The sequence below is a fragment of the Ornithorhynchus anatinus genome, chromosome 19 (genome assembly GCF_004115215.2).
Source record: "Ornithorhynchus anatinus isolate Pmale09 chromosome 19, mOrnAna1.pri.v4, whole genome shotgun sequence".
Lineage (NCBI taxonomy): Eukaryota > Metazoa > Chordata > Mammalia > Monotremata > Ornithorhynchidae > Ornithorhynchus > Ornithorhynchus anatinus.
Window position 1 is genome coordinate 1,702,380 of NC_041746.1, and position 14,895 is coordinate 1,717,274.

Here is a 14,895-nt window from a genome sequence, read left to right on the forward strand (position 1 = left end):
CCGTGTCCGCCTGCCTCAGTGTCCCCGGGAGCGCGGGGAGGGGGGAGGGGAGGGGGCGGGGCCACGTGACTCTCCCCCCCCCCCCCCCCGTCCCCCGGTGGGGGCTATTAAAGCCCACCGCCGCCGCCGCCGGAGCCCTCGCTCGGCTGGAGACTGAGCGCCCCCGGCCCCAGCCCCCAGGCCCAGGCCCAGCAGGGGCAAGGTCGCCCACCCGCGCCGGTCCTCGCCCCCTCGCCCCGGCCGGCGGCCCGCCTGCCCCTCTGCCTGCCCCTCTGCCCCTCTGCCTGCCCCTCTGCCCCTCTGCCTGCCCCTCTGCCCCCCTGCCCGCCCCTCTGCCCCCCTGCCCCCCTGCCCGCCAGCCCCATGGAGCCCGGCCTGCAGTACAACTACGTGTACGAGGATGACGAGTACATGATCCAGGAGGAGGAGTGGGATCGGGACCTGCTCCTCGACCCCGCCTGGGAAAAGCAGCAGAGGAAGGTCAGGAGGGATCCCCCTCCCCTCCCCTCCCCACCGCCCACCACCCTCTCCTCCTCCTCCTCCTCCTCCTCCTCCTCCTCTCCTTTCTTTCTTCTCCCTTTCTCTTCTTTTCTTCTTCTTGGCCTCCTCCACCTCTCCCTCCTCCCTTTTCCCCCTTCTTACCTCCGGCCTCCTCCCCCTCTTTCCCTTTTCCCCCTTCCGGACCCCGTCCTCCTCCCCCCTCTTCTTGCCCCCCTCTTCCTCCTTCCTTTTCTTCTTCTCCCTTTTTCCTTCTCCCTTCTCCTCTTCTCCCTTCTTCTTGGCCTCCTCCATCTCTCCCTCCTTCCTTCTCCCCTCTTCTTAGCTCCGGCCTCCTCCCCCTCTTTCCCTTTTCCCCCTTCCGGACCCCCTCCCCCTCCCCCTCTTCTCGCTCCCCTCTTCCTCCTTCCTTTTTTTCTTCTCCCTTTTTCCTCTTTCCTTCTCCCTTTTCTTCACCTCTTCTCCCTTCTTCTTGGCCTCCTCCGTCTCTCCCTCCTCCCTTCCCTTCTCCCCTCTTCTTACCTCCGGCCTCCTCCCTCTCTTTCCCTTTCCCCCCTTCTGGAACCCGTCCTCCTCCCCCTCTTCTTGCCTCCCTCCTCCTTTATTTTTTCTTCTCCCCTTTTCTTTCCCTCTTTTCTTCTCCTCTTCTCCCTTCTTCTTGTCCTCCTCCATCTCTCTCTCTTTCCTTCTCTCCTCTTCTTACCTCCAGCCTCCTCCTTCCCTCTGCCTTTTCGCCCTTCTGGACCCCATCTTCCTCCTCTTCTTCTTGGCCCTCCCTTTCTTTCTCTTCTTCTCCCCCTTTCTTCTCTCTTCTTCTCCTCTTCTCTTCTCCCTTCTTCTTGCCCTCCTCCGTCTCCCCCTCCTTCCTTCTCTCCTCTTCTTACCTCCGGCCTCCTCCCCCTCTTTCCCTTTACCCCCTTCCCGACCCCATCCTCCTCCCCCTCTTTCCCTTTACCCCCTTCTGGACCCCGTCTTCCTCCCCCTCTTTTCTCCTCCCCTCTTTTTGACCCCCTCCTCTCCCATCCTCCTTCCCTCTCCCCTCTTGGCCAGATGTTTTTTGTTCATTGCTCCACACCTAGTAAGCACTCAATAAATACCACCGCTTGATTCTTGCCCCACTCCTCCTCCCCCTCTTTCCCTCTCCCCTCTTCCTGCCCTCCTCCCCCTCATTCATTCATTCAGTAGTAGTTACTGAGCGCTTACTATGTGCAGAGCACTGTACTAAGCGCTTGGAATGTACAAATCGGCAGCAGGTAGAGACAGTCCCTGCCCACTGACGGGCTTACAGTCTAATCGGGGGAGATTCATTCATTCGGTCGTATTTTTTGAGTGCACACCGTGGGCCGGGCACTGTACTGAGCACTTTCCTCTCCCCTCCTTGCCAAACGGTTTTGTATAGTGCTCCGCACTTAGTAAGTGCTCAATAAATGTCATCGATTGATTGATTCTTGCCCCATTATCCTTCCCCCTCTTCTTGCCCTCCTCCCCCTCCTCCCTTCCTTTCCCTCTCCCCTCTTTGCCAAACGGTTTTGTACAGTGCTCTGCGCATAGTAAGCACTCAGTGAATACCGTTGCTTGATTTTTGCCCCTCTCCTTCTCCCCCTGCTTCCCTCTCCCCCTTTGCCAAGTGCTTAGTACAGCGCTCTGCACCTAGTAAGCACTCGGTAAATACCATTACTTCATTCTTGTCCCATTCCTCCTCCCATCTCCCCTCTTCTGCCCCCCTCTTTCTCCTCCTCCTTCCTTCTCCCCTCTTTTTGCCCCCCTCCACGTCTTCCTCCTCCACCTCCTCCTCTCCTTCTCCTTCCCCATCCCCATCTCCACCCACCCCCTTCCTGCCCATCTGAACTGAGCCCCGGCTCTTCCACCACAGTGTGTCCCATCTTTGGCGTTGGGGGGGGGGGGTATCCCCCAGGGTCAACCTAGGTGGCGAGGTGACTCCTTGCCACCCTTCCGCCGGGTGAGGGGTTCCTGGGCCGAGAGAGCGTCGGCCGGTCCGCCCCGACCCTGGGGGCCCAGGGCCCAGCAGAGTCCCGGCAGGGCGGGGAGGAAGAAGGGGCCGTTCGGGGCGAGAGGAGGTACGTTGGAGAAGTGAGGTCCCCGGTGGCCCCCACCGGTCCATTCGGGAACGTTGGGATCGGGCCGCCGGACGGGAGTCCGTGCCCTTGGGTGTGTCTCCCAAGTGACCTCTTGGGAGGGCCTCAGTTTACCCCCTCGCCCCCTGCCCCAGCACGGTCATAAAGTTGTCATCGCCATCTCCGCCCGTCAGGGACGCTCCGAGGCCTCATGAAACGCTATCCCCCGAATGCTTCGGACTCCTGCCGGGAAAGGTGCTCCCTGAATACCAGCTATTCACTGAGAAAGCATTTATTATTTATTTCACACTTTAAATATAGTGCCCTGAGGTAAGCTCGGAGGACGGAGGAGTCAGCCAGGTTCTAAAAACACTCTCTCTGTCCGTCCCGCCCGGCGACACCCTGAGGTCCAGCGGAATATTCCACTGCGCGACGGCACCTCGGACGGGCCGGGGCCGGGGGGGGGGCGGTGGGGTCTCCGGTTGCCGTCGCCCGCCCGGCTCTGTCCGAGTCAGGAGTCCTGGGGCGCCCGCATCGTCACTGGCTTTTTCGGGGTGCCCGCTAAGGGAGGAGAGTTGTCGTGGGCATCCTACAAGTAATAATAATCTTTGGGGTATTTGTTGAGCGCTTTTTACGTGCCGGGCACGGTACTGAGCGCTGGGGAGGATAGTAGCAAATCGGGTTGGACTCAGGCCCTGTCCCGAGTGGGGCCAGTCTCAATCCCCGTTTTACAGGTGGGGTAACTGAGGCACAGAGAAGTGAGGTGACTTCCTCAAGGTCACGCAGTAGACGAGTGGTGGAACTGGGATCAGAGCCCAGGTCCTTCTGACTCCCAGGCTCTAAGTTCTCGGGAGGGGACGCTAGGCAGTCCGTCGTATTTACTGAGTGCTCATCGTGTGCCGAGCATTGTAGTGAGTGCTTGGGAGAGTACCGTGGAAGAGACACGTTCCCTGCCCACCACGAGCTTACGGTCTGGAAGCGAGACACTCATTCCTTGCCCTCGAGGGAGCTTCCAGTTTAATGGGGGAGCGGGGCAGACTTAAACGATTTCTCAAAAGTGGGCAGGAGTCTAAAACGGGTCGTACAGACGTGTCCGGGGGTGATAACCGAATATACAGTTGATTATGCATCCGTATAGAAGTTCTGAGGATCCACCTCATGTGTAAAACGGGAATTGAGACCGTGAACCCTGAGTGGGACAGGGGTGGTGCCCAACCCGATTATCTTGTATCTACCCCAGTGCTCGATACGGTGCCTGGCGCTCTAAGCGCTTGCTTAGCAGATACCGTAAATAAATTTATATATATATTAGGGCTAAGGGTGGCTTTTGGGTTGATGTAGCTTTGGGGGGGTTGGGAGTTAAATCAGGGGAGGCTTCCTAAAAGAGGTGGGATTCCAGGAGAGCTGCGAATATGGGGGGGCGGTGGCCTGGCGGAGCCGGGGATCTGGGGTTTTGGAGGGGACACGGCAGGGCAAGTTCTGGGCGGGGAGAAGAGCGGCAAAGACAACAGAGGTGCCACCCTGCAGGCACTGCCAAAACCCAAGTGGGAACATTCCCTTCCGGGGATAAGGAAAACGAGCTGGGGTTCTGATTTTTTCCACTTCTGGTAGGTGAGGGAGGGGAGAGGATGCCCGGGAAAGCTGACTCCCTAAAAACCCATCCTCCTCCTACCCAGACATTCATCTTAATGGCACAATTACGGTATTTGTTAAGCTTTTATTTTGTGCCAAGCACTGCTCTAAGCTCTGGGATGGGTATGAGACACAAGATCAGGCAGTCCTTCCCCTACGTGGAGCTCCTAGTCTAAGAGGGCGGGAGAAGAGCTAGCGAATCCTTCCCCTCTAGACCGTAAACTCGTTGCGGGCGGGGAAGGTGTCAGTTTTATTGTTGCATCGCACTCTCCCGGGGGCTTAGTACGATGGTCTGCACACAGCAAGCGCTCGGTGAATGCGATAGACCGATTGACCGAAGCCCCCTTTTGCCGACGAGGAGACTGAGGCCCAGCGGAGTTAGGTGATCCGCCCGAGGTCCCACAGCAGGCAAGTGGCGGAGCCGGGATTAGCACCCAGGTCCCGCGACTCCCAGGCCCGGGCTCTTGCCACCAGGCCGCGTTACCTCCCCGACAGCACAGCGAGGAGAGGAAGCGGAGGGACACAAGCTTCTTTTAGGCTTTGAGCCCATTGTTGGGCAGGGATTGTCTCTCTCTGTGGCCGAATTGTACATTCCGAGCGCTCGGTACAGTGCTCTGCACATAGTAAGCGTTCAATAGATGCGATCGAATGAATGAAGCCGCCCCAGCCGTGTCGGTGGGTGGTCGGTGCCCACCTCCTCAGTCGCCGGGAGTAGGGAAGACCGTCGGCCCGGCAGTCTAAGCCCGGGGGGTGACCTCCTGTCCTCATCGACTCCTTAGGGACGTCCCTGCTTTAGGGGACAGTGTTTCGGCCAGATGACCGTTCCGGAACCGGAAGCCACGGTCGGAATTAAGCATCTCTGTGACTCCGCCACGCAGCGCTTCATCATCATCATCATGATCACAGTTGTGGCACTTAAGTGGTTAGGATGTACTAAGTACCTTTCCAAGCCCTGGGATAGATACAAGTTCATTAAGTTGGGCGCAGTCCCATTTTAGCGATGAGGGAACGGAGGCCCAGAGAGGTGAAGTGACATGCCCAAGATCACACAGCAGACACGCGGCAGAGCCGGGATTAGAAACCAGGTCCTTCTGACTCCCGGGCCCGGGCTCTCTCCACTAAGCCACGTTGCTCCTCTTTGTGTCCGTATCACTTACAGCCATAATTTATTGTTGAGCGCCTGTCTCCCCTTCCAGACTGTAAACTCCCTGTGGGTAGGGAGCCTGTTCTACCAACCCTGTTCTTTTGGACTCTCCCAAGCCCTCAGTGCTCTGCACACAGTAAGCGCTCAATAAATACGATTGATTACAATGCAATAGAGTTGGTAGACACATTCCCCGCCCACAGCGAGTTTATGGTCTGGTCTATTTAAAGGGGTTACGGTGCCTATTAAGCGTTGACTCCGTGCTGAGCGTCAGAGTTGACCCTAGGGTATCGGGTCACAGACGCCGCTTCTGTCTCATTTGGGGCTTACGGTCCATCTCTCCATTTTCTAGAGGTGAAAAGTAAGGCCTCAAGAGTTTCAGTGACTTGCCCAAGGTCGCACATTAGGCCAGTGGCAGAACTGGGAATTGAACTCGGCGCTCTCTGCCCCGTCCTCTTTTCGCTAGGTTTCACTGCCCGCCGCCGCTAGGCACATTCCCAGCGATGTGTCTTAGCCCCCCCGATCCTACGTGCGATTCAAAATCTCGACTTCATCGCGCCGAGCGATGTTTTCCGGGACGGGATTCGAGCCTTTCCCGTCCGCAGAAGAGGACGGTGTTCCTGTCACAGACGTTAGCTTGCTAGACGAGTTTGAGAAATGAATGCTCCGAAAGTAAAGTGGGGAATGGCATAAAGTTAAAGAGTCATTTTGGAAAAACAGCCCCCGAGGGTCACAAACGGGGCTGCCCTTATTTCATCAAGATGGCAATCTTGAAACCTTGCCTGGGGGAAAGGTCAGATTCGGCGATTCTAGGCTCCACGAGGCTCGTCATCCCTGGCTCTCGGAGCGTCCTTTTCTCCACAAAGGAACTCGAAGAGCCGGATGGATATTTTCCTCCTGAATGTGTGTTGCGTGGGGCAGCCGGGGAGACGGAGGCTGTTTTCCTTCGGAAGATCGCTTCTTCGCTTCAACCTGCTGGCCCTAAAGATTTGATTTTGAAAATCTCCCGATTTTGGTTTTGTCTTCCTATTCAAGGATCAAGCTCGCACACAAGGAACCGTTGGTTTTAGAAAGTCTATCGGACAAAACGATTTTTTCTATCAGTCGGTGGTGATCGTTGAGCGCTTACTGTGTGCGGGACGCTGTGCTGAGCCTTTGGGAGAGTACGGGGCGAGAGAGGTGGTAGACCCACAGTGAGCTTACAGTCCAGAGGGGAGACGGACATTAATAGAAAGAAATAAATGACGGATACGGACGTTAGTGCCGTGGGGCCGAGGGAGGAGTGGAAAAAGGAAGCGAATCCCAAGTGCCGACGACACAGGTGAGCCAAGGGAAATTAATTTTAGGGAAATTAAAGTATTCCCCTATGTACCTGCATCTGGCCTTGGTGTTTTCAAGCGCGTTCTACCTCCGCTTTGGATCGCAAGCCCTTCGAGGAGAGGGACGGTCTCGTTCTTTCTTTTCAACTCCCCACAGTGCTTACGGAGCACAGCGCTCTGGAACCAGTCAGTAAAATCCGTTGACTGACCGAGACGGATGCGTCTGTCAGCCAACAGTGTCGTTCGCTTCAAGCCCTGCTGAAATCAAACGGTCAGTGGGGTTTATCAAGCACCCACCGAGGGCGAGGGCCCCGTACTGAGCGGTTGGGAGAATTCCAGTCAGGAGACCCAATGTACGCATTTATTATTCATTGATTTTATTAATGATTTGTATATATCTATAATTCTATTTATTTGTATTGATGCTATAGATGCCTGTTTACTTATTTTTTGACGCCCCCTCTCCCTTTCTTCATTGTGAGCCCCCTGTGGGCGGGGATCGTCTCTCTCTGTTGCTGAATCGCGGTACTTTCCAAGCGCTTAGTGCAGTGCCCTGCACACGGTGAGCGCTCGATAAATATCATCGGGCGAAGGGACTCCTGCCCTCAAGGGGCTCACGGTCCGTCTCGTGACGTTATCGATCCGTCTCGATTCGAGACGACCTCCGGGCTTTTTCCGCGGTGCGAGCAGAAGTGAGGGATTCTCACGGCTTGGCTCCGCGGAGCGGTCGGGTGTCTCGGAGCGGAGATCCGACACCGTGGTCGATGGACGCGGAGTGATCTAGAGATCTCCGGATTTTTTATTTTTCCTGCGCCCCGGCCCAGAGTGCTGAGATAAGGTCCAGAAAATAAGTTCCCCGGTTCTGCGGCGGCTTTGGCCAGAGAAGGCCTACCCCTCTCTGGAGCCTGTAATCGGACACGGAACAGTCATCTCGGGGAAGGCAGCGTTTCGGGGCCTGCGAGCCCGGTCTGTTGGATGGGGGCTGAGCTGAGATGGCATTGTTTCCATCGTGGGCCGTCCCCTCCAGACTTGCCATTTCGATAGCGCGCCCGGAATGAGATCTGTCAACAGATGCCGGTGACACATGGTGACGTCTCTAGGGTTAGAATGGATGTCAGGCCTAATTATAGCCTCCCTAATCCAGGCCCTCCGGAGGGGCATTCCGAATGGCGGGGGGGAGTCAGAGCGCTCTCTGGGATAACGCTTCTTGAGCGCTCGCTGGATGCGGTGTACTGAACGAAGCGTTTGAGGAAGCACAGGAGCGGCGTGGCCTAGTGGGAGGACCTGGGTTCCAATCCCGGCTCCGCTCTCCGTGACCTTGGGCACCTTCACTTCTCTGGGCCTCGTTTACCCCCATCTGCAAAATAGGGATTAAATCCCCCTCCCTCTTGCATAAAATAATAATAATAACGTCGCTATTTGTTAAGCGCTTACTATGTGCGGGGCACCGTTCTAAGCGCTGGGGTAGATACAGGGTAATCAGGTTGTCCCACGTGAGGCTCGCGGCTTATCCCCATTTTACAGATGAGGTCACTGAGGCCCAGAGAAGTGAAGTGACTGGCCCACAGTCACCCGGCTGACAAGTGGCAGAGCCGGGAGTCGAACCCACCGACTCCGAAGCCCGGGCTCTTTCCACTGAACCACGCTGAGCCCCATGTAGTACGGGGACTGTGTCCGGCCTGATTAAGTTGAACTTACCCCAGTGCTTAAGACGGTGCTCGGCTCATAGTAAGCGCTTAACAAGTACCGTAATTACGATAGAAGAAGCACGAGACACCTCTCCCGCCCACAAGGAGATTACCATCCAGTGGGGGAGGGAAACGTTAGAAATTCTTAGACGTGGGGTAATCAGAATCGGTAAATTCAGTTGATCGCGCACCTAACCCCAAGTGCCGAGGGTAGTGTCAGTTAATCGGCAGTATTTGCTCCGCGTGGAGCGCTGTGCTGAACGCTTGGGAATGTCCAATAGAGTCAGTAGTGATTCTTACCCTCAAGGAGCTGACTGAATAGTAGAGAAGTCGGGCGATAAAATACATTACGGGCAGGGGAAGCACGGGAGCATAAAGGTGTCCGTGTAAGCGCTGTGTGGGCCGGGTGACTGCCCAAGGGCTTAAGGAGGACGGACCCAAGTGCGTAGGAGTTGCAGAAGGGAAGGAGAATAGGGTGGAGAGATGAGAGCTGATTCAAGGAAGCCTTCCTGGAGGAGATGTGATTTTGGCAGGGCTTGGAAAGTGAGGAGAGTGGCGGTCTGTCGGATCTGAGAGGGGAGAGAGTTCCAAGCGGGAAGGGAGGGCGTGAGCCACCGGTGGAAAATAGAAGCAGATCACTGCTATTTACTGAGCGCTTGCCAGTATTTGGGAGTGTACAGTGTAGCGGAGCCAGTGACGTGTTCCCTGCCCACAGCGAGCTCACAGTCTAGAGGGGGGAAGGAGACGTTAATATAAATAAATTACGGAGGTGGACGTAAGTGGCGTGGGGTTGGGAGAGGGGATGAATAAAGGGAGCAAGTCAGGGCGACGGAGAAGGGAGTGGGAGAAGAGGAGGGGGGGGCTTAGCCAGGGAAGGCCTCTTGGAGGAGGTGGGCCGTCGATAAGGCTTTTAAGGAGAGGGGAGAGTCATTGTCTGTGGGATTTGAGGAGGGAGGGGGTTCCAGGCCAGAGACAGGACGGGGGCCAGGAGTCAGCGGTGACCTGGCTCTCAGGCCTCCCCCTGCCACGGGGAATCCTGCATGAAATCCCCGGGTTCCGTAGGTCCCAGGAACGACCGTCGCTATAGGTAATTATGGTATTCGGTAAGCGCTTACTATGTGCAAAGCACCGTTCTAAGCGCTGGGCTCGTTACAAGGTGATCAGGTTGTCCCACACGAGGCTCACAGTCCGAATCCCCATTTTACAGATGAGGGAACTGAGGCCCAGAGAAGTGAAGTGACTCGCCCTCAATCACACAGCTGATAAGTGGCGGAGCCGGAATCGGAACCCATGACCTCTGACTCCCAAGCCCGGGCTCCTTCCACTGAGCCACGCTGCTTCTCCGATCCGGGGCTTTTTTTTAAGTGTAATTTATGTCCATATCTTTAAATTATTTCCATTAATGCCTGTCTCCCCCGCTAGACTATAAGCTCGTTGTAGGCAGGGAACGCGTCTGTTAGATGGTTCGTTGGTCCTCTCCCAACCACTTAGTTCAGTGCTCCGAGTAAGCGCTCGATAAATACAACTGAATAAATGGACGAAAAGGGCTTAGTCCAGTGCTCTGCACAAGGTGGGGCGCTCGATAAATGCCACTGATTGATAGTTCTGCCGTAGACATTTTCACCCAACGTCCCTGAGCGAAGGAGGTCAGGGAGTTGGAGAAGACCCAAAGCGTGTCCACCTCGATACGGCCGCGGCGCTGGGGGAAATGTGATCTCTAGCCTGAGCTTCCTGGGACGGGAGGGTTCTCCAGCCCCCCGGTTATATAAATAAATTTATTTCTATTAATGTCCGTCTCCCCCTCTAGACTGTAACCTCGCTGTGGGCTGCAAACGCGTCTGGTTATGGCGACACTGTACTCTCCCGACCACTTGGTTCAGGGCTCCGCACTCAGTACGTGCTCAATAAATATGAGGGAATGAAAGATTGAGTGCCTCGGAATTTCGGCCAACTTGGGGCTTGGCCGCCGGGCGTTTACGCGCAAATGATGATGGCGGTGGTGTTTGTGCAGCGCTTACCGTGTGCCAAGCACGGTTCTAAGCACTGCGGTAGATGGAAGCGGCGTGGCTCAGTGGAAAGAGCACGCCTTGGGAGTCAGAGGGCGTGCGTTCTAATCCTGGCTCTGCCACTTGTCTGCTCTGAGACCTTTCGTTCAGTTGTATTTATTGAGTGCTTACTATGTGCGGAGCACTGTATTAAGCGCTTGGAACGTCCAATTCGGCAACAGAATTGTACCTTGGGCAAGCCACTGCTTCTCTATGCCTCAGTTACCTCATCTGCAAAATGGGGACTAAGAATGTGAGCCCCACGGGAGACACCCTGATCACCTTGTATCCACCCCAGCACTTAGAACAGTGCTCGGCACATAGTAGGCCCTTAACAAATACCATCATTATTAGTAGTAATTATTACGGAAGCTAACGAGGTTGGACACGGTCCCTGTCCCACGGGGGGCTCACAGTCTTAATCCCCATTTGGCAGCTGAGGGAACCGAGGCCCCCGGTGACTCGTCCGCGGTCCCGCGGCAGACGAGTGGCAGAGCCGGGATTAGAACCCGGGTCCTGGCGACGACCCGGCCCGGGCTCTAACCGCTAGGCCGTGCCGCAGAGCAAGCCATCCGTCGAGTCTCTTGGGATCTCCACCCGGAGGGCGGCGTCCGGCGGCCCCCCCCTCCCCCCGACCGCCTGGTCCGGATACGTTGGACGGGCTATGCGACGGACGCCTAATCAGCAGGCGACTGTCAGCACAGGGTGACTCTGGAGACGCGTCCTATCTCGGGAAGTATGCGCCCTGTGTTTATTCAGTGATTATTGCGCGGGAGACCAGACTTGCCCTTATACGGGCACGAGGAGCTCTCCTGATTGTGTCGCCGTGCAGGTAGGGGATCTGACTTGCTGATGGATCGAAGCGGTTAAAGATAGAAAACTCCTGGGGGAGTTCAGGAGAGTTAGGAGCTGTGATCCCCGTCCTCAAGAGCCGTTCCGTTGGTTCAGAAGCAGCGTGGCTCGGTGGAAAGAGCCGGGCTCGGGAGTCAGAGGTCGTGGGTTCTAATCCCGGCTCTGCCACTCGTCTGCCTGTGTGACCGTGGGCAAGTCACTTCACTTCTCTGGGCCTCAGGCCCCTCATCTGTAAAATGGGGATAAAGAGCGTGAGCCCACGTGATTACCTCGTATCTCCCCCAGTGCTTAGAACAGTGCTCGGCGCATAGTAAGCGCTTAACGAATACCATCGTTATTATTATTATTATTAAAGCAGGACCACCACCGGTGAAGTCTTGCAGCGCAGGCCGTCTACCGGTAAGGGGGCCGTGCTCGGAGCCTCGTCTCCCCACTGGGCTCACTGTGTGGGGAGAAGAGATATCGCTTAATAGCCCTAAATGTGCCTCTAGAGTGAGAGGAAGCGCCTCTGTGTCACCGAGCGTGACAAGAAAACTGTCAGGTCAGGGCCTGAAATGGAAACGGGTGCATGGTGCTTTTCACAGGAATAAGCAGAGTGGCTTGGGTGTCTCAATCAATCGGTCAATCGATTAATGGTATTTACTGAGTGCCTGGTGTGTGCAGAATACTGTAGTGGGTGCCTGGTGCCTGCAGAACATTGTTCTGGGCACTTATCTTAATCATCATCACCTCTTCCTCCTCCTCCTCTCCATCCTCCTCAGCCCCAGTATTAATCAAGCACCTACTGTATGTAGGGGTTCCGCCCTTGAGGAGTTTACAGTCCCCATTTTCTAGATGAGGGAACCGAGGCCCAGAGAAGTGAAGTGACTTCCCCAAGCTCACACGGCAGCCAGGTGGCAGAGCCGGGCCCGGAACCCGGGTCCTCTGACTCCCAGGCCTGGGCTCTACCCCCCGGGCCGCGCCGCTCCCCACTGAGCGTAATGGGCAGCGGATCTCCGCTCTCACTACCTCTTGGCCGTGAGCCCCAAGTGAGACGGGGACCGTGCGTCTTGTATGTGGGCTCCGTCGCTTGATGATAAGGCCCACGGTTATTTATGAAGCCGTGTCTGATAAATACCATGGTTATTCACGAAGCTGCGCGTGGGAGTGTGGAGCCGGAGAAAGGAGGGGCCATCTGAGCGGGGGGACTCGGAGGAGAAGACGAGCCCTCCGACCGTGATAGAGCAGGCTGGCCGTGCTGGGGGGGGCTGACCGTGGATCGGAGCAGATTCTGCCGCCCTGCCCATCTCATCCTGCGGGATAGTTCATCATCGTCATCGTTGTGGTGTTTGTCGATAATAATAATGACGGCATTTGTTAAGCACTCTGTGCCAAGCTCTCTTCTAAGCATGCGCTTAATACAGTGCTTAACAGATATCACTATTGTTATTATCATCGCACCCCGTCGATCATATTTATCGAGTGCTCGCTATGTGCAGAGCACTGTACTAAGCAGCCGGGAGAGTACGATCCGACAGAATTAATAGTCGCGTCCCCCGGCTCGTAAGAAGCTTACGGTCTCCAAGTCCCTTTCGGGCAGACTCTCTCTCCAACGCTGACCCCTTGCTCACATCCCCCCCGAGCCTGGAACCCCCTCTCCCGTCAGAACCCCCAAACCCCTGCTCTCCCCATCTTCCGAGCCCTCCTGAGGCTATTGCAGGCAGGCGGCAGTTAGTCATTTTTTTGTCTTTATGATGTGCTTTTCAAAGTTTGAACTCAAAAGAGAATGCGCAGTTCATCCTGAGACCGCCTGAAAGCCTACATTTATACAACCCAGGAAGCAGCGTGCCCCAGGAGAAGCAGCGTGGCCCAGTGGGTAGAGCCCGGGCCTGGGCGTCAGAAGGATCTGGGTTTTAATGCCGGCTCTGCCGCTTGACTGCTGTGGGACCTTGGGTGAGTCACCTCACTTCTCCGTGCCTCAGTTCCTCATCTGTAAAATGGGGATTAAGACGGGGAGCCCCACGTGGGGCTGACTAGCTTCTATCTACCCCAGTGCTTAGAACAGTGCTTGGCACACAGTAAGCGCTTAGATACCATAATTATCACCAAGGGCTTGGCTAATACGCAGTGTTAAAGCGGCAGGTGGGATGCTGAGTGAGGCCGGAGGGTAGCCGGCTGGTCATCCCTGAGTCTCGGCTCGGCCCATTTGGAATCTCCAAGGTCCGGGAAGGTATTCCCACGCCCGGAAACCGAGGAACTCAGCCAGCTGTCCCGGAGCCGACATTCCCACGGAACCCACGTGAAGGAATAATCATCAACGCAGGAACGCAGAGGGTTTTTTATTTCCAAAATCGTTCCGGGGAGTTTACTCAAGGCGGCCCCTTGGAAGATGAAGTTCGCATTCTGTTCTTAGTGGAAAAAATAGTGACCAGTTTGGGGGAAAAATTACAATGAGCATTGTAATGATTCCGAGTGCACGGAGAGGGTAGGCTCGATTCATTAAAAAAAAAAATAACTCAGCTAAAAATATTTCACGGAGGTGGAATTTATGTTTTATTTTAGGTACCTTTAAGAAGGAGCTCTCCTTAAACTAATTTTTTTCTTAGTTAACTTTGCCGGTTTGGAGGCTTAAGCCCAGGGAAATCAACTCTTTATTCTCTTTTAAAAATCTCTCCCATTGTGAATTGAGCAGTAACACTTCGTCTCAAGGCTGGTGAAGAGCAGTGATGTTAGGAAGACACAACAGTATCATGTCTCAGAACAGGCTTACACAGGGCTATGAATTCGTCCATCAAACAACTCCATTTATCGAATGCCTCCTGAGAGCTAGGCCCTGTTTCAGAGCCCTTTAAAAAGGATAATAATAACAATCATGGTGTTTGTTAAGCGCTTACTACGTGCCAGGCGCTGTACTAAGCACTGGGGTGGATACAGGCAGGTTGGGTCGGCCGCAGTCCCTGACCTGCACAGGATCGTACGGATGAGGTAACTGAGGCCCAGAGAAGTGAAGCGACCTGCCCGAGGTCACGCAGCCGACAGGTGGTGGAGCTGGGATTAGAACCCAGGTCCTTTTGACGGGTTTCAGATTCATTTCTGCTGAGCCCATCCTCTCTCCCCTTCCTCCCGCCCTAACGAAGCGACGTGGCTCAGTGGAAAGAGCCCGGCTTGGGAGTCGGAGGTCATGGGTTCTAATCCGGGCTCCGCCACTCGTCCGCAGTGAGGCTTTGGGCGAGTCACTTAACTTCTCTGTGCCTCAGTTCCCTCATCTGTAAAATGGGGATGAAGACTGTGAGCGCCGCGCGGGACAACCTGATTGCCTTATGTCCACCCCAGCCCTTAGAACGGTGCTCAGCTCATCTATAGTAAGCGCTTAACAAATATCAACGTTATTATTATTATTATTAGAGCAGAGCTTGGCACCTAGTAAGCACTTAACAAATACCAACATTATTATTATTATTAGAGCAGTGCTTGGCACCTAGTAAGCGCTTAGCAGAATGCCGTCATCTTCATTACCATATGCCGAGCACTGTTCTAAGCCCTGGGGTAGAGCCAAGCCGACGAGGTTGCGTCCAGTCCCCGGCCCGTATGGGGCTCCCCCTCTTAATCCCCATTTCACAGATGAGGTGACTGAAGCCCAGAGAAGTGAAACGCCGTGCCCAA

The 14,895-nt window shown here is 55.3% G+C and overlaps 1 protein-coding gene across 1 annotated transcript in view; it reads left to right on the forward strand.

Moving 5' to 3' along the window:
• Positions 1-363: 363 nt before the first annotated feature.
• ACTN2 (actinin alpha 2) overlaps positions 364-14,895 on the forward strand; it is a 49,809-nt gene continuing 35,277 nt past the window's right edge. Inside the window, exon 1 of the mRNA XM_029047413.1 lies at positions 364-480. Within this exon, the coding sequence (XP_028903246.1) occupies positions 364-480 (117 nt within the window). The remainder of the gene's footprint in view (positions 481-14,895) is intronic.